The 23,415-nt window shown below is 34.6% G+C and overlaps 1 protein-coding gene across 1 annotated transcript; it reads right to left on the bottom strand.

Annotated features, from left to right (window-relative positions):
* Positions 1–1,694: 1,694 nt before the first annotated feature.
* On the bottom strand, positions 1,695–2,905 carry LOC116024124. The gene is made up of 2 exons (XM_031265026.1): positions 2,729–2,905; positions 1,695–2,663 (listed from the first exon to the last, which is right to left on the bottom strand). Exons 1-2 carry the CDS (start codon positions 2,903–2,905, stop codon positions 1,695–1,697), a joined length of 1,146 nt encoding a protein of 381 aa, XP_031120886.1.
* Between the last annotated feature and the right edge of the window lie 20,510 nt (positions 2,906–23,415).

The raw sequence follows: 23,415 nt of genomic DNA, 5'->3' as shown, positions 1-23,415 counted from the left end.
AGAGGAAAATTCTTCATCTTCTTCCTTGAGTTCAAGAAGCTTCATAGCCAATTTCTTCACAAGATCATCATCTATTCGGTAAAATTCCATTTTTATTCGGTTAAAAGCTTTGTTTTCTTCCCTAGAACCTATCTATAGGTTAAGATTTCTTAAAATTATTGTTATGGTGGTATGTTTTGCCTAGGGATTTTGGTGAAAGAATTGAGTAAAGGAGAGGATTTAGCTATTGATGTTTAAAGGGTTTGAAGGAAAATCTAGCCTCTCAAGTTTCTTATCAAGTGGCTAGAATCCCATTAAGTGTTGGTGAGAGTTTTGGTCTTCAAGGGTAAGATTTCATGTTCACTAAAATTATTATTTACCCCATATATATGTATATTGATATATGATATGATATGATATCAAAATTATGTGTTTTGCAAAATTATGTGCATTATGATGTCCATGTGATCACAAGTGCATTGCATAATATGTGTATGATTCTCGAATTATCGAGAATTGATTTTTACGGGTCAAACCCGTGTGTTGAGTAAATGCTTGGCTTGGAATTTTGGTGTTATGTACATATATGTACTAAGAATGATATATTCTTATGGAATGAATTATTGTGGAGAAAAATATGTCTTGAGAAATTATATATTTTTGAAGAAAATATTTATTATGAAGAAATGATATATTTTGGAAATTATATGTACATATTTAGTCTTGGAGGATAAGAATACTTGCTGCCGGTCTGAGCCGGAAATTGGCTGCGGTCCAGATTATTATGAGCACTTAGGGCTGCGGTTCTATTTTCTATTGATATGTGAACCTAGGGCTGCGGTCCTATTGATTGAGTATTGGTGTGGGTTGTATCCCCAACTTGGTATTTAATCCTCCTTGACAAATATGTTATTTTGGGAAAAGTATATCTCCACATTATTTTGGAAAAGTATATTATGAGATAAATGATAAAAACCCAAGCCTATATTTTTCGTGGTGAAATGGAACTTACTTAGCTTATGCTAATTTTGGGATATACACCCCTTCGTTTTTGTGTTAAAATGATTTTTTGCAGGTGAACATGAATAGGATGGAAGTGAGGTTGAGATTAGTCTATTTGAGGAGTAGGCATTTGGAGGATTTTATTATTTGGAGGAAATTTTGGTTGTATAATTACTTCCTTGTATTAAGTTGGATTTTGGATGTATTTTGATGTTGTAAGTTTAGCCTGTGCACTTAGAGTGGAATTTGTCAAAGAGGTGATAGAATTCACTCTAGGTGTGGCGGTAACACCCATTTTCTGCTGGTTAGATGTGTAAGCTTCCGCAATATATTATTGGGATTTTTTATCAAATTTAAGATGTGAAAATTGGGGTGTTACAAAATCACACAAAATTAAAGCATGCATAGTATCTTCATGACTAATCCCACACATTTTACATGTAGGATCCACCTCCACCCTCTTTAAAATCAAGTTTGTAGTAACCGGGAGGATATTATTAAGGGCTCTCCAAAGAAATACCTTCCACTTAGGTGGAACTTTTAATTTCCACAGTGGGATCCATCCCTCAAAACTGTTTATGGGATTAGCATAGTCACCGACTATGGCTCTATAGCCATTTTTAACAGAATAGCTACCCCTTGGGTCTCCAAACCAGTACCATGAGTCCTCATAGCTGGGGGAGATAGGGATTTTCTGTATACGGTTCACATCCTCAGGCAAAAATAAGTATAGAGTGATCCCAGGTGTTGGAATCCTCATCCATCAAACCAGAGACAAGAGCACCATTCAGCTGGGGTGGCATTGGCGTATTAATCATTGGGTCCCCAGTATCTGGTAGCCAAGGATGACCCCAAATAAACGTTGACTTTCCATTTCCAATTCTACGTCTAACACCTCCACAAAGAATACTATGTGCAGCCATAATACTTCTCCAGCAAAAACTTGGGCAATTACCCACAGAGGCATCAATAAAAGAGGATTTAGGATAATACCTTGCCTTATAAACCTTTGCCACTAAGGAGTTGGGCATTGTTAAGAAACGCCATGCCTGCTTCCCCAACATTGCCAAGTTGAAAGCCCTGAGATCTTTAAACCCCAAACCACCAAACTTCTTTGGCACACATAGACGATCCCAAGCCTTCCAGTGTAAACCCCTCTCCGTGCCAGACCCCCACCAATACTTATTCATGGTTCTCTGCACAGACAGGCAAACTGATTCAGGGAGTAAAAACACAGTCATTGAGAAGGTTAGCATTGCTTGAGCCACACTCTTCAACAAGATTTCCTTACCAGCCTGTGACAATAATCTCTTATTCCATGAACAGATTCTCTGTTTAATTTTATCCTCAATATATGAGAAAGCAGCACGTTTATTCCTTCCTACAAATGCTGGTAGTCCCAAATACTTTCCAAAATTGGAAGATTGAGGTACCCCCAGCACTCCAGCCACCACGTCTCTCATATCCTGTGGGGTATTTCTGCTGAAACAAACACTAGATTTATGGTAGTTTACAGCCTGGCTAGACATACCCTCATAGAGATCCAAACATTGCTTCACCGCCTCAACCTCTTGGGCATTTGCCTTGAAGAAAAGAAGACTATCATGTGCAAAGAAAAGATGTGAGATAGGAGGCGCACCTCGTGCTACCCTACAGCCATGAATAGACCCAGACAACTGAGCCTGCTAGAGTAACAAAGAATGGCCATTTGCACAGATGATAAAAAGATACGGGGAGAGGGGGTCACCCTGGCGTAAACCACGAGTAGGGACAACCTGCCCACTACTAGCCCATTAATCAAGAAATTATAGGAGACAGTAGTAACACAGAGCATAATTAAGTTGACCCATCCCGTAGCAAAACCCAGAGATTCCAACATACACCTCAAGAACGACCATTCCATACGATCGTATGCCTTTGCCATATCTAACTTCAAACCCCATCCAACCAGCCCACACTGCTTTCTATTCAGAAAATGACCCACCTCTGCTGCCACCAGTATGTTATCAGTAATCAGCCGTCCTGGAATAAAAGCACTGGGATTCTGAAATCATGCCATCAAGTAGATGCTTCATCCTATTTGCCAGCATCTTAGCCATAATCTTGTAAACCACATTGCACAAAGCAATAGGCCTGAGATCAGCCACACTGTCTGGAACACTTTTCTTGGGAATCAAAACAACATTAGTGTCATTAAGGCCAGTGGGAAACGAGCACGTGTGTAGACACTGCAGAACAAACGCAGCCACATCTTCCCCAACCACATCCCAGTAATGCTGAAAGAAACCCGGGTTCATTCCATCAGGGCCAGGTGCTTTATCCGGAAACATAGAGAACATGGCTACTTTCACCTCATCAACCTCAAAAGGGCGTAAGAGTAGATCATTATCAGTTTGAGAGACCCGTGGTACAACAGAATCATAAAAGGCATCCGCCGGAGTGGAACCACCAGATTGAAAGATATTGTTAAAGTAAGTTAACACCACCGGCTTCATAGCCTCACCCTCAACCCAAGCACCAACATCATTTTTGAGTCTAGTCAAAGTATTCTTCTTTTTACGAGCGGAAGCGTACCTGTGGTAAAAGCGTGTGTTTGCATCTGCACCCCGCAACCAATGCTGTTTGGCTCGTTGCTTCCATTACGTGTCTTCCTGTGTTTCAAGGTGTGCTAGCTGTGTCTCAATATGCTGAAACTCGGCCAAGGAGACCGGGTCCCTGAGACCTCGCAAGGCCAGCTGATTTTTGCGTAGGGTTCTGATTCGCTCCCCGAATTTGTGGAAGTGATCACCGCCCCACTTTTTCAGCCGCTCACCACAAAGATGTAAACAATCAACAAACCCATGCACCTTCCCGTCCTTCCAGGAATCCTCTACCACACCTCTGCACCCCTCATCATGCACCTAGGCCATCTCAAACTTAAAACTCTTAGAGACCCCACCAACCCGGTGTCGAGGCGGATCAACACACAAAAATAAAGCTGAATGGTCAGACGTACGAGTCATATTATTCTCCACGTAAGCATTATGAAGCATAGTAGACCACTCACCAGACACCAGCACCTTATCCAATCTCTCCTCCATCCAGCGTGTAGTATCCTTCCCCCTTTCCCACGTAAATTGATAGCCCCGCATAGGCAGCTGAGTCAATCTACAACCCTCCACAGCCTCCCCAAATCCCTGCAACAGACTATCAGGGTGTGGATTTCCTCCTCTCTTTTCTGACTGGTACAAGAGATCGTTAAAGTCACCCAACACTACCCAAGGCAGTGGTGACCAATTAGCCAGAGACCTAAGAAGGTCCCACGAATCTTTCCTCCTCCCCCGCTCTGGGAAACCATTGAAACATGTCATGCGCCAACACATAGAACTCACATGCGTAACTTCTAAATCAATATGGTTCCTTGAATAACTTAGAAATCTCGCCGAACAATTCCTTCTCCAAAACAAAGCTAGTCCACCGCTCAAACCCACTGAATCAACATAGAACAATCCATCAAATCCAAGCTTGACACGGAGACGCTCAGCACGTTCCCGTCCCACCTTGGTTTCCATAAGATACAAGAACTCAAGCTTCTTACAGGACACAAGGTCCACTATCTCACGAACTGTACGTGGATCGCCTAAGCCACGACAGTTCCAACTAATAGTTTTTTAGAACATCGGTCATCAAGATATCCGCCACGCCTCCTCCATTACGCCTACTACCACCGCCCCCAGACCCTTCACGGCGACGTTTAGAAACCGCCGTGACCGCCACCCCCCGTTCACGGGCATCAGCCTCCATAGCTCCATCAACAGCGCGGCTCACAGCAACAATTGGGGTAGGCTCAACCTCCGTCACACGTGGCGGCCCCTCAGCTGGAACTAACCACGGCTCCCCGACCGCCCTGGGACCACGGGAACCACCCGCCCTGAGCTCTGCGCCGAATGGGTATTGCTGAACTGGTAAAGCCGACTCACGGGCATGAATGCAAAATTTGTAAGAATGCCCCAACATCCCGCAGAAGAAGCAGTACGTGTGAAGACGTTCATACTTAAAGGAGACCCAGCACGTCGTTTTATCCCTTTTTATCAGTTTCATACCACGCCTAAGCGGACGACCGACCGGAACAGAAACACGCACCCGGTAAAACGTTCTCCAAGGCACACTGGCGAAACGATCATCACATCGCACAAAAACGCCTATGAAGTTACCAATCTGCTCTAGCACTAAATCAGACGTGTAACCAAGGGGAAGCTCATGAACTTGCACCCACATGTCGACGGAATCCAACACGACGTTAGCTGGGAGCACACCATCGGAAACCTACCGGCATATAAGCGTGTGATTGTCGAATGCCCACGGACCCTCCTCCAACACCCGAACCATATCCGATTCGTGGTAGAAAACGAACAAGAAAAGGTTCGGCTGAAGCTCAGTGACCTGAACACCCTTGACCAGCTGCCACACCGAGGCCATTACTTACCGCATAAACTCCACCTTGATCAGCTTAACCGTGAGAAAGCGGCCGACCATAACCCAACTTTCCTGGCCGCCAACCTAAATCACGCCGACGCCCTCCCCAACAGGTTCGAAGCCATCGTCTTCATCGTCAAGGGCCATGTCTGCCCATCGCGTCGTCAATCGCCCAACCCTTGCGTCAGTCACGTTCGTCGCCATGTAGAGAACACGAAAGAAACACCGTAACACGGTGAGAGAAACCGATGAGAAACCGACGAACTAGAGAGGGAAAAAAATCTTGTGCTAACTTGCACGTTTAGTACTGACCAAATGAGAAATGAGTTAGTTTATTTGAGTTATAATTTAAAGGCTCAAGTTCAAGTTCTAACAAAATAATTTAAAATTTAAAATACTACCTAAAACTAATAAAATATTTTACTACCTAAAACTAACTAAATAAATTAAAATATAATGTATTATTGAACATTTTATCACACAATGACAAGTTATACATAATACACAACTAATTATATTATCATTTAAAATTTTGTATCATAATAATTAGAATATTATATAATTTTTATTTACATATATACTTTAATTTTATAATTATTTTTTTGTTTATTGAACATTTTGTTAAATTTGGTTATATACTTTATTTTATTTACTTATATATTTTAATTTGATATTTATAAAATTATTTTTTGTTTATTAATAATTATATTATCTTTTTAAATAATTTTTCACTTTCATTTTTTTTTATATATTTTTGCATTTTAAGGAGAATTTTGCAATAAAAGAATATTGTAAAAACATTAATATATTATCTTAACTAGTATATGACATTTATTTATTAAAATAATAATGATCACATATGAAAATTGAATATTTGTTAATATCGATCTTTTATTTATATGGTTTTATTATTTTAGATAATAATTTTTATTTATTTTTATAAGTTTATGTATTATTGAACATTTCTAGCACACAATTATAAGTGTGTGTACATATATAATTTAAGTTTTTAATTTAATTTTATTTATTTGTAATATTTTAGAAATTTTCTTGTTTATTTTAGTTTAGATTAATGGTGTGTTATTGTATATGTTAGGCATTGATGTGAAAAAATTGTTCAGTAAAAAATTTGTGTATTATATAACACACACACACATACATACATACATACATACATAACTTGCGGTGTCGGTCGGAGGGCGAGACCACTGCAGCGACCGTAGCGAACGACGAGGGGCGTAGGCGGTTGTGACTCTATGAACGACGAGGAAGCAGCTTTGCGAATGTCGAGCGGCGGAGGGGGAAGACAATGAAGGGCGGCAGAGGCTGTTTTGTTTGTTGGGGAAGATAGAGGGTAGCAGAGGCTATTTGTTAGTTGGGGAATAGCAGGAATATGGAGGGCATGGCTAGGGAATACGACGATGGGAAAAATTGGGTGGTGTTTTGTTCAAAAACCCTAAGAATCTACGTCCAATGTTCTCTAACATCAGACGCAAATTATACTTTATTGAATTAAAAAAATGCTTAGACACTGTGTCCGAAGTCCGAGAACTTCGGGCGCAGATAATCCAATATTTAAAAAAAATTAAAAAAATTAGATATTCAACTTTTAATTACAAAATTGTCATCACGTCACTTTATGCGTCCGGTGTTCATACACCAGACGCAAATTGTCTTAATTTTATGGTAATATTTGTACTATTGGTTGCATCCTACCTATATAACAAATTGTTTTTGTTGTCAAGAATGATACTAATTTTGCCTTTAATCCAAGCAAGTTGTGTTGGTCCGGGTTGGGTGAAAAAAGTCTAAAGGGGGGTGGTGAATAGATTTTTCTTCAAACAATTTACACCTTAATAACACTTTAATCGAAATAAATCCAAGTGAATAAATTCAACTTAAAATGCACAACAAAATATACGTAAGTACGTAAAGTGCTATAATTGAAACTAAGTGATAATGAAGAGATATATCACATGCAACACATTAGATATACTTGAAATATCTCAAATATGATGTGTAAAAATTGACTTGCATGCAGACGTGGTAGATAGTAAACCTAGATGATTGGGTTTAGAAAGATAATGAACTGTAAATAGGTTAGTAAATAATAATCATGCAAGAGTAAAATGCACTGCAAGTAGGGAATTCATTATCTTCAATCACCTAGATACAATAGTGAACAAGTGTCAACCCAACACTTTCTACAACTCCGAGTATCTCACACAAAGCTACACTCAATTCTCCAAGTATCTTGCACAAAGCTATACTCCTACACCAGCCAAGTATCTCGCACAAAGCTACACTCAGTAACCACGGGTGTCTCGCACAAAGCTACACTTAACAACAATGAGTGTCTTGCACAAAGCTACACTCAACCAAGATTTTCACAAACCCCTTTATTACTCTCCCTCTTTATACACTCAGTAGAGATATTTTTCACAAAGAAATAAAGTTTTCTCTCTCAAACTTGAAGTTCTATCGTATATAGCTCAATACTTTGCACTTGCTAGATTATATCATTTTGCACACGTCTGTTTTTTCAGCTCTGCTAATTTTCTTCAATTCTTCATGGTATTTATAGATGAAAAAAGCTATTTGACCGTTGATGAACTCTCAATCTTGATCGTCCATCTTGATCTGCCTGATCTAATAAGCTTTGTCAACTTGATCTGCAACACTTGATGGTTTCTGTCAGATAGGATTGAAAATTACCTTTGTTATGCCTCCTTTTGGAAGCAATCTTTTCTCAAAAAGTCTTCCATAATCTGACTTGATTAATCTTTGAAATTTGTAGCCACCAATTTTTAATAATTTGTATCTCCAGAAAGTGCAAACACTTGACTTTGTTGCATTCTTGATATGATGTATATGTATATGTATTATTTTTTATTGTGGCTACTAATTCATTTAATATTAATTTAATATAATAAGAGTAATAGAATGCTACTTACTTTTCATCCACAGCAATGAAGTCATTGATTTTTTTTTATTCGTTGTTGAAACAAATTGTTATGGGAGTTTGTCAATGACAATTGCTACAATTGCTGTCAATAGAGGATGAGGATAAATAATTCAAAATATATGGTTACAATATATATTGTTATAATGATATAGTAAACATTAACTTGTAAATTTCTTTAAAAGTTTAATGCATTTTTGATAAAATTCTGAGAATAATGTTTAAACTTGTTCAATTGGAACCAGTGGGGCATTGTCAATTCTTTGGACAATGATCCTAGCTACCGTTTAGAGTACAAGTGTAGTTGTATTTCTGATCAATAACTTTGTAGTTAGGTCGCACAGGTCTGACAATGGTGTAAGAACAATTTTCTCCGATATAAAAATAATAGTACAATATTTGTAAAGTAATGTACAATTGTACCATTATAGAAATACAAACAAAAAATATTAATACCATAATCACCTAACTCATTCCCAATAATGCGAAAGCATAATTGAAATATTGAGTCTTGTTCTAAATAATCAAAAGAAGATTAATTAAACGGGAAAAAAAGGAAAAAAAAATTATCCTAAATTTGTTTTTTTAAATACAAAAAAAAAAATGATTTTCAAGATTCCTTATTTGTAATCTTTGATGCTCAACTTAGAATGCTATGTTTTTAGTCAAGCTAATTATTTGACTAAAGTTCATGTTAAAGTTTATATAGTATTTTTTAATACACTCTAACCTATTCGTAGTATATGTTCAATAATTTTGCCAACTTTTATTGGGATGGCGTTCGAACCTAAGAACTTTCTTACAGAAACTAATGAGTAAGTTAAGAATAATAAATAGTTGACGAAATATTTCGTCACTAAAGTTTATACTAACGGAATGCGGGGTATTTAAGCGAATAAAATAAAAATATACTAAATCAAAATAATCTGAACCATTCATTTCATCAAATAATTGGACGAACATTTTTTAGTTCTCGTTATCGGCTTAATTTTATTAGCTCTTATTATTAGTACTAGTTTTTTCACGCGCATTGCGCGAATAAGATAATGCCCAATATTTATTTTTAAATAAGAACTTCTAAGTATATCAATACAAGATTATACATGAGATGTTCATGTATATGTAATTGAATGTTGAATTTGTTTATTTAAATTGGTAATTCTAAGTATATGAATGTAAGATAATATATGAGAGGTTGATTATAATTGCCACTAAAATAAATGTTTGCAATTTTGTAAAACGATAGTCTAAATACTTAGTCTAAAAATGATAGTATAAATAAATACTATTTTTGGTAATAAAAATTTATGCATTTTAAATCATATTAATAAAGAAATATGATTTAGCTTTAAAGTGAACAACTATGATGTAGCCCAAAAAATATTACGGGGTAGTTTCTCGCTTCAATTTATTGAGTTATTTGAATGTCTTCTTTGTCAACAAATCCTCTCCAAGTAATTAATATGATTTGCTTCAAATAATTTTTTAAAAATTTTTTTCTATGTTATTAATATAATACTTGGTAAATAAATATATAACATTATTTTGTATTATAACTTTGATAGAGAGTATTTTTTTTAATACAGATACGGATCGGAGTATTTAATTATTTACAAGATAGTGTAAATATAAAACAATGAATAATGTAATGAATATAATTAATTAATGAATTTGAAGGTAATGAATCTTTACATTTTAGAAAATAAAGACAATGTAACTAATGCAATTATATCTCTTTTTTTTTTAAAAAAAATTTGATAACGAATAATTTTTATTGTAGAAAATAAAGACATTTAACTAATGAAATTATATCTCTTTTTTAATTTTTTTGACAATGAATAATTTTTATTGTAGAAAATAAAGACAATATAACTAATGAAATTATATCTCTTTATAATTTTTGATAATGAATATTTTTTTTGAATAAAGACATTGTAAAGATCGAATTCTAAATTAAAGAAATGCATATGTATAATTTTTTTTGGTACCTGCTAAATTATTTATTTAATTTAATAAGAGTAATAGAGTATGGTACTTATTTTTCAATAATATACTCTAACATATTCGTATATGTTTAACAATTATGCCAACTCTGATTGGGATGAGGTTTGAACCTAAGACATTTCTTGTATAAATTAATTGGTAAGTTAAAATTTAACGGAATATTCCGTTCCTAAAGTTTATACTAACGGAGTGTGGGGTTATTTAAGGGAAGAAAATAATATAATAGAGGGTAAAGAAGGAAAATCATAAAAAATTACTAAAATAAAAATAATATGAACTATTCGTTTAAGTAAATAATTACCACCAACATTTTTTTTCTTCCCGTTAGAACCCTAACTTTATTGGCTCTTATTAAGATTACTAGTTTTATACGCGCATTGCGCGAATTGGTTAATGCCTAATGTTTATATTTAAATAAATATTTGAAAGTATATCAATGCAAGATTATATAGGAGAAGTTTATACATGGGTAATTGAATGTCGAATTTTTTTATTTAAATATCTAACTCAAAGTATATGAATCCAAGATAATATAAAAAATTCATTATAATTATTACTAAAATAAATGTTTGCAACCTTGTAAAATCGATAGTCTAAATATTTGGTCTAAAAATGATAGTCTAAATAAATACTACTTTTAATTTAAATTTTTCTAAGTGTTCTTAATTCTCTTTTCAGTAACATTGTCATTGTCTTCATCTTTATTATTTGTTCTCTTCCTTTTTGTTAGTAGTGTGTTATTTGCAATTCGGTTATTGTTGGTAGCATAGATGACAACATCATGCAATGAGATTATGATATAGGAGCTATGAACTTTAATTTAGGTATTCTGCTTGGGGTTCATTTGGTTTAACCATTATTGTTGAATGAGTTATTGTAGATAAAGAAATCCATAGTTTAAGAAAAAAGATTAAATAAATTAATAAAAATTTGAAAATTCAAAATATTATGTATTCCAAAGATATTAAAAGGTAGTTTCTCACTTCAATTTGCTGGGTAATGGGTTATTTGAGTACTTTCATTGTCAACAAATCCCCCAAGTAGTTAATATGATTGGTTTCAAACTATTCTTTTTTATTTTTTTCATGGTATTAAAGAAATACATATGCATCATTTTTTAGTGTAACTACTAATTTATTTAATTCAATAAGAGTAAAATAGAGTGATTCCGCTTCAATTTGTTGGGTTATTATTTGAGTACTCTCTTTGTCAACCAATCCCCAAGTAGTTAATATAATTAGATTCAAATTATTTTAAAATTGTTTTTCATAGTATTAATAAAATACTTGGTAAATAAATATATAACATTATTTTGTACAATAACTTTGATATTTAATTACAAGATATTGTAAAAATAAGATAATGGACAATGTAATGAATATCAAATGATAAATTTGAATGTAAAGAATCTTTGCATGAGAGAAAATAAAGACAATATAACTAATGAAATTATTTCTCTTATTTAATTTAATTTTTTGATAATGAATAATTTTTTCAAATAAAGGTATTGTAGATACATAACTCTAAATTAAAGAAATACATATGTATCATTTTTTGTTGTAGCTACTAATTTATTTAATTTAATAACAGTAAAATAGAGTGAGAAACTTAATTATGTCAAATTTGATTGAGATGAGGTTCGAACCTTAGACCTTTCTTATGGAAATTAATGTGTAAGTTAAAAGTTAACGGAATATTAACGGAGAAGAGAATATTTAACGGAAAACTTAACGGATAATCATAAAAGTAAGGTTAAATTAGGTAATCTCTATTAATAATATTAATCTGAATTATCTTAACCGTCTATTTGATTAAATAATTCATCTGAACCATCCATTTGATTATTAGGCCTAACTCTCTTTGGCTCTTATTAGTATAGTTGATTATTGTAGAAGATGTAGATGTAGATAGATAGATGTAGATATAGCAAATTATTGGTGACAAGGGAAATTTAATTTATCGTCACTACTCGATGGTATGTACGAGGTTAACCACGTCTTGTGACCCATAGTTGAGCAAAGTTGAACTTATAAACTTGTGTTTACCAAGTGAACAGTTTAACTAACTTGCTTAGGGTTGCTCCCTCGCTCTTAATTTCATTATTAATTTTATATGAAGAGAATAATGGCAAATTATTGCATGGACCATGGTCCACACAACTGTGTGGACCATTGTCCATGCAATAATGATTGGAGAATAATAGGGTTCAATAACTTAAGAGTAATTATTAACACTCTGTATAAAAGTAAGAATGAANTAAATAAATATATAACATTATTTTGCTTAACTTTGATATTTAATTACAAGATATTGTAAAAATAGATAATGGACAATGTAATGAATATCAATTGATAAATTTGAATGTAAAGAATCTTTGCATGGAGAAAATAAAGACAATATAACTAATGAAATTATTTCTCTTATTTAATTTAATTTTTTGATAATGAATAATTTTTTCAAATAAAGGTATTGTAGATACATAACTCTAAATTAAAGAAATACATATGTATCATTTTTTGTTGTAGCTACTAATTTATTTAATTTAATAACAGTAAAATAGAGTGAGAAACTTAATTATGTCAAATTTGATTGAGATGAGGTTCGAACCTTAGACCTTTCTTATGGAAATTAATGTGTAAGTTAAAAGTTAACGGAATATTAACGGAGAAGAGAATATTTAACGGAAAACTTAACGGATAATCATAAAAGTAAGGTTAAATTAGGTAATCTCTATTAATAATATTAATCTGAATTATCTTAACCGTCTATTTGATTAAATAATTCATCTGAACCATCCATTTGATTATTAGGCCTAACTCTCTTTGGCTCTTATTAGTATAGTTGATTATTGTAGAAGATGTAGATGTAGATAGATAGATGTAGATATAGCAAATTATTGGTGACAAGGGAAATTTAATTTATCGTCACTACTCGATGGTATGTACGAGGTTAACCACGTCTTGTGACCCATAGTTGAGCAAAGTTGAACTTATAAACTTGTGTTTACCAAGTGAACAGTTTAACTAACTTGCTTAGGGTTGCTCCCTCGCTCTTAATTTCATTATTAATTTTATATGAAGAGAATAATGGCAAATTATTGCATGGACCATGGTCCACACAACTGTGTGGACCATTGTCCATGCAATAATGATTGGAGAATAATAGGGTTCAATAACTTAAGAGTAATTATTAACACNATAAGAAAGTCTAAGGTTCGAACCTCATCTCAATCAAATTTGACATAATTAAGTTTATCACTCTATTTTAACTGTTATTAAATTAAATAAATTAGTAGCTACAACAAAAAATGATACATATGTATTTCTTAATTTAGATTATGTGTTACAATACCTTTATTTGAAAAAATTATTCATTATCAAAAAATTAAATTAAAATAAGAGAAATAATTTCATTAGTTATATTGTCTTTATTTTCTCTCATGCAAGATTCTTTACATTCAAATTTATCATTTGATATTCATTACATTGGTCCATTATCTTATTTTTACAATATCTGTAAATTAAATATCAAGTTATTGTACAAAATAATTTATATATTTATTTACCAAGTAGTTAATATAATTAGCTTCAAATTATTTAAAATTTTTTTCATAGTATTAATAAAATACTTGGTAAATAAATATATAACATTATTTTGTACTAACTTTGATATTTAATTACAAGATATTGTAAAATAAGATAATGGACAATGTAATGAATATCAATTGATAAATTTGAATGTAAAGAATCTTTGCATAGAGAAAATAAAGACAATATAACTAATGAAATTATTTCTCTTATTTAATTTAATTTTTTGATAATGAATAATTTTTTCAAATAAAGGTATTGTAGACACATAATTCTAAATTAAAGAATACATATGTATCATTTTTTGTTGTAGCTACTAATTTATTTAATTTAATAAAGTAAAATAGAGTGAGAAACTTAATTATGTCAAATTTGATTGAGATGAGGTTCGAACCTAAGACCTTTCTTATAGAAATTAATGGTAAGTTAAAAGTTAACGGAATATTAACGGAGAAGAGAATATTTAACGGAAAACTTAACGGATAATCATAAAAGTAAGGTTAAATTAGGTAATCTCTATTAATAATATTAATCTGAATTATCTTAACCGTCTATTTGATTAAATAATTCATCTGAACCATCCATTTGATTATTAGGCCTAACTCTCTTTGGCTCTTATTAGTATAGTTGATTATTGTAGAAGATGTAGATGTAGATAGATAGATGTAGATATAGCAAATTATTGGTGACAAGGGAAATTTAATTTATCGTCACTACTCGATGGTATGTACGAGGTTAACCACGTCTTGTGACCCATAGTTGAGCAAAGTTGAACTTATAAACTTGTGTTTACCAAGTGAACAGTTTAACTAACTTGCTTAGGGTTGCTCCCTCGCTCTTAATTTCATTATTAATTTTATATGAAGAGAATAATGGCAAATTATTGCATGGACCATGGTCCACACAGCTATGTGGACCAAAAATAAAAAGTACATTATTTTTTGTATTGAAGGTACATTATTTTTGTGCTGTAGGTACATTATTTGATAGTATATATCAAATAATGTACTCTAAAATAATGTACTTACAGTATAAAAATAATGTACCTTCAATACAAAAATAATGTACTTTTTATTTTTGGTCCACACAACTGTGTGGACCATTGTCCATGCAATAATGATTGGAGAATAATAGGGTTCAATAACTTAAGAGTAATTATTAACACTCTGTATAAAAGTAAGAATGAAAGACCAAGAAAATAGAAATAATATCACTTTTCAAGGCCCACAAAAAAGTTGGCGAATTATTGTGTGGATCATAATGGTCCACGTAGTTGTGTGGATCATGAATACAATATACATTTTTAATATATTACAAATACATTATTTGATAATATATATATATATATATATATATATATATATATATTATATATATATATATATATATAGGATCGCGTTCAAATGCGTATTGGCCGCCCAGGAGAGAAATGCGGACGAATCACAGCGCGCCACATGTCCGGAATGTAGTTGCACCTAACGTTATAACTAGGTGCATGTCATGTTATAACTAGGTGCACATAGGTGCACCCAGGTGCAAAAATTTTAACAAGGTAAATTACTTGCACCTGCAAGTGAAAATAGGTGCACACGTGCAAGTAAAATGTATTACAAGTGCAAGTAAATTGTACAATGAGCATCAATACTAAGTGCACCTAATGTTATAACTAGGTGCACCTATTGCTATAACTAGGTGCACATAGGTTGCAACCAGGTGCATGAATGTTAACAAAGTAAATTACTTGCACAAGTGCAAGTAAAATGTATTGCAGATGCAAGTAAAATGTATTACAAGCGCAAGTGAATTATACAGTGAGCATCAATACAAAGTGCACCTAATGTTATAACTAGGTGCACCTAATGTTATAACTAGGTGCAACCTATGTTATAACTAGGTGCAACCTATGTTATAACTAGGTGCACCTAGGTTGCACCCAGGTGCATGAATATTAACAAGGTAAATTACTTGCATTTGTAAGTGAAAGTATTTGCGAAAATAGGTGCATGAATATTAATAAGGTAAATTACTTGCACTTGTAAGTGAAAATAGGTGCGAAAATAGGTGCACTTGTAAGTGAAACTAGGTGCACCAAAGTTCCAGTTATTTACGAAAATGCCACCGCGTCATTTTTTTAAAATTGCATCTGATTCGTTGATCTGGACGCGTGGACGGCTGTGGAGCGTTCTCATTTCCTACCTGGGCGAGAGTTCGCACGAGAGTGCAACCCTATATAGTTATGTACTTTTAACTAATATACTTTACATATACAAATAATGTACTTTTAGTATATTAAAAATGTAGCTTTTATTTATGGTTCACACAAACGTGTGTACCATGTTCCGTACAATAATGATTAACAAAAAGAAGCTTTCACAGTTTCACATGCCATTTATTAGGTCCATATTTCGCATGATGGAGATTTTTAGGTCCATATTTCGCATGATGGAGATTTTAAGAGTAACTTTTTCATAAAATATGATCAAGGTTTATTTAAGATAGTTCCTTTTAATCGCAATCAAAGATGTTTTCTTGTCTCTCGTTTCTTTTCTGAATAAATTGAAAAATTATAATAGAGCATTCTAAAATGTTCGGCAGAAGATGCAACAACAACAACAATAATATATTCTTGGAGTCTATGAACACCTTAGGAATCAAGCTAATTAAGGTGCCATCCATTATTGCTTACATTTCTATGCTGCATACAAACTAAACCTATGAAGATTCACCATATATAGTAAATTCTTAAAATGCTAAAATAATGGTTAAACCAACTCGTCCTTAAGCATACTCTTTGCTCATGAAGAAAATTTGTGCTTTCGAAGATGTACGAGGAAAGCTCAACAACTCCCTTTGAATTTTGATAACCTCATAGGCATCTTTTACATAAAAGGATTTAGGAATAACAACTCTCTCTAGTGTAGGTGATTTAAAGAGCAACATCTTAACAAAAAGCATTTCCGCTGTGAATCCAACAAAGCATTCAATCTTGATTGTTTTAAGCATTTTCATATTCTGATTAATAATGCAACTATCTGGATCCTTCAAAAATCTTGAAGTAGCTCGTATGTCATCATCTGAATTCCTCTGCAACTCGATCAACAACAAATAAACGAAAATATACATTGAGAAAACAAAAATCATATATGATTGCCAACTATATAGGCTTTCGTTTTACAATACTTACGATTCTAATGTACAATTCACATAGGTTAGGAGATTTTTGAAGCAACTGCAAAACACCCATGACCAGCTTTTCATTGGAAAACCATAAAGAATACAGTTTGATTACTTGCAGATTTATTGTAGTTGACAAGGAGGCTACACCAGCATCTTGCCACTATTAAAAAAAATTATATATATGAGCTTGGAAAAGAACTTCAAGAAACCAAAAGGAAAAGAATATTTAATCTGTGAATACTATACGAAGGAAGAGAGATTCTTACCAACAACAAGCTATCATGATCCAAGCAAAGAACCTTAATTCCTTCCAAATGAAGTGCAAGCCATCTGAATTCAATATAACCAAAAACAGACAAGCTTTCAAGTCTTGGAGTGTTAATCATAAAATTATTGATCCCTCGACAATAATGTAAATCCAGCCTCTCAAGCTTAGGAATACTATACACAATCCCATTAGCATTATCATTAAAAACAACATTCGAGAAATCTAATGAAGTGACACAAGGAAAATTAGAAGGAGCATTTAGTGGGCAATCAAAACCCAAACCATAGAGTCTCAGTTTCTTGATTGTCAGGCACGAAACTATACAAAATGGTAGTTTGTATTGCTGGTTCGGAAGAGAGATGTCAAGTTCTTCAATGTAATTTCTTGATAGAAAAAGAAATCAATGATCTAAATCAGACTGCTCCAGCTTAGGAAGAAATAAGCCGAGGGGACTGGTCAGGCTCGGCCCTGGGCAAGGGCGAGCTGGGCCCTCGCCCAGGGCCCACACTTGAAAGGGGCCCACCACCCTCGTCCACCACTTTTTATAATATACTGTAGATTTTAGTATAAGTATTTAATGTACATATAAATTAAATGAATTTGATTTAGCTTAGTTGGTTGGACTTAAAGTTCTAAATATTAAGGTCACGGGGTTGAACTTTGATGGTAGCATTTAATATTTCTGAACTCCCATGGCTACATATATATATTTATTTTTATACTTTAAATCTTCCAAACTCCATGGCGGCATATATGTTTAACTTTATACTTTAAATTTTTCAAACTTCCATGGTTGCATATATATTTATTTTTGTACTTTAATTTAAATTGCTTTAAATTTTTCCTCCCAAAATGAATTTAGGGATATTATATATAGTATTAAAATTATAACTTATGAAATTTAATTTTTCCTACCTACTCTTTAGAAGATGAATTTAGAAATATTATATAGTATTCAAATTATAATGTATGAAATTTAATTTATTTCTATTTCTAATTGTATTTTTTGAGTTTTAACTATGTGATTCTTTTACATTTCTATAATTATAGTGAGATTTATTAATTTATAGTATAGATTGATTTGTGATTCATATCAAATTTTGAATCTACTATTCCTATTCGAGAAATTTACTAATATTTAGAACATGTGTTATTTTGTGAACTTTATAATGATTTATGTATGTGTAATATATTTTGTGATTTAGTTATGAAATAATTTTAAAAGATAGTTTTTTTTATATGAATTATCTAGTCAATGTAGTTTAGAATTTCTATTATGCGTCATTGTATTCATATTAATCTAAAAACAAAAACTTGAAATTGATTTAATTAAAAGAAAAAGTATTTATAAATATGATATCAATAGAGAATATGTGTGATTTATAATGTGTTTTCTATTCGAACTATTTTATCCAATTAATCATGTTTCATATTTTGTTATGAATATCATTTATCACGTTTTAAAATATTTTAATTTATTGCTCCTGGTAATTAAGATTTCATGCTCGATCTACTCTTATTTGTAAGTTATGTATTATATTTTTTATTAATGAATACTTTATTATTTATTATAATAACATTGTGATTGTTTATAAGCTTATTTCGTGTTAAATTGTCTATTCGTTTTTATAAATTATAATTCTTTATTTATGAAGACACATATATATGCAATTATTGAATATTTTGTATTTTTTAAACCAACAAAGAAAAATTCATTCGTAACTAATGAAAGCATCTAGAGTTGTTTTCATTATTATTATTGTGTATACAAAATTGTTAAAAACTTTTTTTTTTTTGAAAATTTGTTAAAAACTTATAAATCTTATTTCAAGTTATTTTACATTAATTTTTTCCCTGTAGTCACACGCACGCACGCACGCGCGCGCACACAGACATATATATATATATATTAATCTCATGTAGGGCCCATTTTTTATGCTACGCCCCGTGCTTATAAAATGATAGGAACGGGCCTGGGACTGGTGAATAGATTAAATTTCTTCAGAGGCCGAGCACGCTGCAAGAGAATGTATGTTATTATTATTTTATCTAAAGGTAGGGCAGTTTCATCTTTGCATTTTAGGATACCCCAGAAGAAGTCAAAATCGAACGCAAGCCGCCCAAGCATCGTTTCAGTGAGTTGAGAGTAGAGCAGTTCTTGCAGCATCTCGATGGGCAACCTCTGCAAGATTCTTTCCTTAAGATCTTCTGGCAGTTCACTAATCAAATCCCTTCTTGCATCCGCTACGTTTCGATTGAAAAACTAGCCATTGAATTGGGAACAATTCAGCATGCAAATTTCGGAAAGAAAATAGAAATTAGGAGATAAATTTTAGAAACCCATGCTCTCTAGCGTCTGATGGAAGCAGAACCCATCCTCTAGGTCGATGATAAATATTGATACGATAATAAATTTAACAATTATCTCAAATTAGTAAAGTCAAACTATATTTTATTATGTTAACTAGAATCTTCTATATGGAATTTGGTATTTTAATAGAATCTAAATTAATATTTGTAAATTTAACAATTATCTCAATTTAGTAAAGTTAAACCATATTTTGAGTATAAAATATTTATAGTTTAACTTATAATAAATATTTAAAATATTTAGCATCTAAATTAATATTTTGTTTCGATGGTTTTGTGACCCCGGGGTGGTCACTCGGCGGGCCAACACAACCGATTGAATCAACTTAACGTAAAAATAAACAAATAAAAACAAGAGCAAGACACAATATTTTGACGTGGAAACCGAAAAGGTAAAAACCACGGGCCTTTTTGGGCGGTGCCAAGCCGAAACTCACTATTTTATTGATAGAATATGGTACATATTTTGTTTTGTTGTGTTCTAGTCTAGTGAAAATATCAGCCTCCTCCTCACGTTGAAAACTCCTCCCCTTTTCTTCTTTGATTCTCACTTCTTATATCATCCAATGGGTGGGGAAGGTAACAGTCATTTTATGACTAATTAATAGGATATTATGGGTAGTTAACTAGGGGTTATGGATAATAATTAGAATTAGTGGAAGAAATGGGTAATAATTAGGATAATAAAGGCACATTAATTGTGTAATAAATTGCGGTTTATGGAAGGATAGTTAGGGAGCAGACTAGCCATGACTCGGGTGCCGAATGCCGAGCCCGAGTGCCGTGCCCAACTGCATGCTAGGTAATATCGACCGGGTGCCTAGGCTAGGTATCTATCACAAGTCCCTCACTTTTCTGTGTCTCGCGAAGCATGGCACGGGAAAGTATATCGTCTCGCCTCAAAATCAACTCAATAGCTAACTTCCGAATCAAAATTTGCCGACTCCTTATACAAGCCTTTAGCCAACCATTGCATTATAACCCCTTTTCCACACTCCTATTTCAAGGAGGCACGGTTGACCGAGTGCCGACTCCTTTTTCAGGACTCCGGCCAACCAAACCAACCACTGCCTTATAACACCTTTTCCACACTCATTTTCCAAGGCGGCACGGTTGACCAAGTGTCGACTCCTTTTTCAGGACTCCAGCCAACGAAACCAACCACTGCCTTATAACCCCTTTTCCACACTCTTTTTTCAAGGAGGCACAGTTGACTGAGTGCCGACTCCTCTTTCAGGACTCCGGCCCAACCACAACACACCGACCTTACAACTTCTTTTCCCACTCCCTTTTCAGGGAGGCACGGTTGACCGAGTGCCAACTACTTTTTCAGGACTCCGGCCCAACCACAACACACCGATCTTATAACTTCTTTTCCCATTCCCTTTTCAAGGAGGCACGGTTGACCGAGTGCCGACTCCATTTTCAGGACTCCGGCCCAACCAAAACACCGAACTTATTACTTCTTTTCCCACTCCTTTTTCAGGGAGGCACGGTTGACCGAGTGTCGACTCCGTTTTCAGGACTCTGGCCCAACCACAACACACCGACCTTATAACTTCTTTTCCCACTCCCTTTTTAGGGAGGCACGGTTGACCGAGTGCCGACTCCATTTTCAGGACTCCGGCCCAACCAAAACACCGACCTTATGACTTCTTTTCCCACTCCCTTTTCAGGGAGGCACGGTTGACCGAGTGCCGACTCCTTTTTAAAGACTCCGGCCCAACCACAACACACCGACCTTATGACTTCTTTTCCCACTCCCTTTTCAAGGAGGCACGGTTGACCGAGTGCCGACTCCAGTTTCAGGACTCCGGCCCAACCAAAACACCGACCGGATGACTTCTTTTCCCACTCCCTTTTCAGGGAGGCATGGTTGACCGAGTGCCGACTCCTTTTTAAGGACTCCGGCCCAACCACAACACACCGACCTTATAACTTCTTTTCCCATTCCCTTTTCAAGGAGGCACGGTTGACCGAGTGCCGACTCCATTTTCAGGACTCTGGCCCAACCAAAACACCGACCTTATGACTTCTTTTCCCACTCCCTTTTCAAGGAGGCACGGTTGACCGAGTGCCGACTCCATTTTCAGGACTCTGGCCCAACCAAAACACCGACCTTATGACTTCTTTTCCCACTCCCTTTTCAGGGAGGCACGGTTGACCGAGTGCCGACTCTAGTTTCAGGACTCCGGCCCAACCAAAACACCGACCTTATGACTTCTTTTCCCACTCCCTTTTCAGGGAGGCATGGTTGACCGAGTGCCGACTCCTTTTTAAGGACTCCGGCCCAACCACAACACACCGACCTTAGAACTTCTTTTCCCACTCCCTTTTCAGGGAGGCACGATTGGCTGAGTGCCGACTCCATTTTGAGGACTCCGGCCCAACCAAAACGCCGACCTTATGACTTCTTTTCCCACTCCTTCTTCAGGGAGGCACGGCTGACCGAGTACCGACTCGTTTTTCAAGACTCCGACCTAACCACAACACACCGACCTTTTAACTTCTTTTCCCACTCCCTTTTCAGGGAGGCACGGTTGACCGAGTGGCGACTGCTTTTTCAGGACTCCGGCCAACCAAAACAACCACCGCCTTATAGCACCTTTTCCCACTCCTTTTCTCAAGCAGGCGCGATTGACCGAGCGCCGACTCATTTTTCAAGACTCCGGCCAACCGTCCGAGTCCCTCAGTCTCTTGAACAATCAATCTCATGTTCATGCAGTTAGACTACCTCTGTTACTCATTCATAAGCCATCAATCTCATGCTCATGCAGTTAGACTGCCTCAGTTACTCATTCATAAGCAATCAATCTCATGCTCATGCAGTTAGATTGCCTCCTTTACTCATTCGTAAGCAATCACATATCGCTTTTAGGATCCGACTAAGTATCACAGATTCTTAGCCGGTCCCAGAATTTTTGCAGGTAGACTGCCTCACTCACTTATCCATAAGCAATCACAGATCACTTAGGACTCAACTAAGTTATCTCAACTTAGTATCTCAATAAAGCAGATTGACTGCTTCACTCACTCATCCGTAAGCAATCACAGATCACTTAGGACTCAACTAAGTTATCTCAACTTAGTACCTCAATAAAGCAGATTGACTGCCTCACTCACTCATCCGTAAGCAATCGCAGATCACTTAGGACTCAACTAAGTTATCTCAACTTAGTATCTCAATAAAGCAGATTGACTGCCTCACTCACTCATCCGTAAGCAATCACATATCGCTTTTAGGATCTAGCTAGGTATCACAGATCCCTAGCCAATCCCCGGTTTTGCTCAAACCATTTAAAGGGCTGGTTAAACCATAACTCAGCTGTTTTGCTCAATTTCAGCACGATTCGTCTCGAACCTTACTCACTCAAGCCATTTAAACGACTGGCTAAACCCGAACTCAGTCGTTCCAATTAGAGGGCCGGTAGACCACCCGAGTCAATCTTGGCTCGACTAGCTACTTGATTGACCAAGTTCTTTTTTTTTTTTGGAGATACATGAGGAATGATATACAATAATTGTACAATGCAAAAATAATAAACAATAGGATTGACTTCTCCCTGCTGCCTTCACAAGGTGATGACCGGTTCCCGATTAGTTGCTCTCTG

The sequence above is a fragment of the Ipomoea triloba genome, chromosome 7, assembly GCF_003576645.1.
Source record: "Ipomoea triloba cultivar NCNSP0323 chromosome 7, ASM357664v1".
Classification (NCBI taxonomy): Eukaryota; Viridiplantae; Streptophyta; class Magnoliopsida; order Solanales; family Convolvulaceae; genus Ipomoea; species Ipomoea triloba.
Note: the sequence above shows the minus strand (reverse complement) of the source record. Positions and strands in the feature narration are given on the sequence as shown.

Excerpts from the sequence above, each read along its gene's own strand:
- LOC116024124 (XM_031265026.1), bottom strand. The coding sequence starts at position 2,905 with ATGGCAAAGGCATACGATCGTATGGAATGGTCGTTCTTGAGGTGTATG. Across the intron at positions 2,664-2,728 it reads TACTCGTGGTTTACGCCAGG|GCTCAGTTGTCTGGGTCTAT; the intron begins GTGACCCCCTCT and ends TTACTCTAGCAG.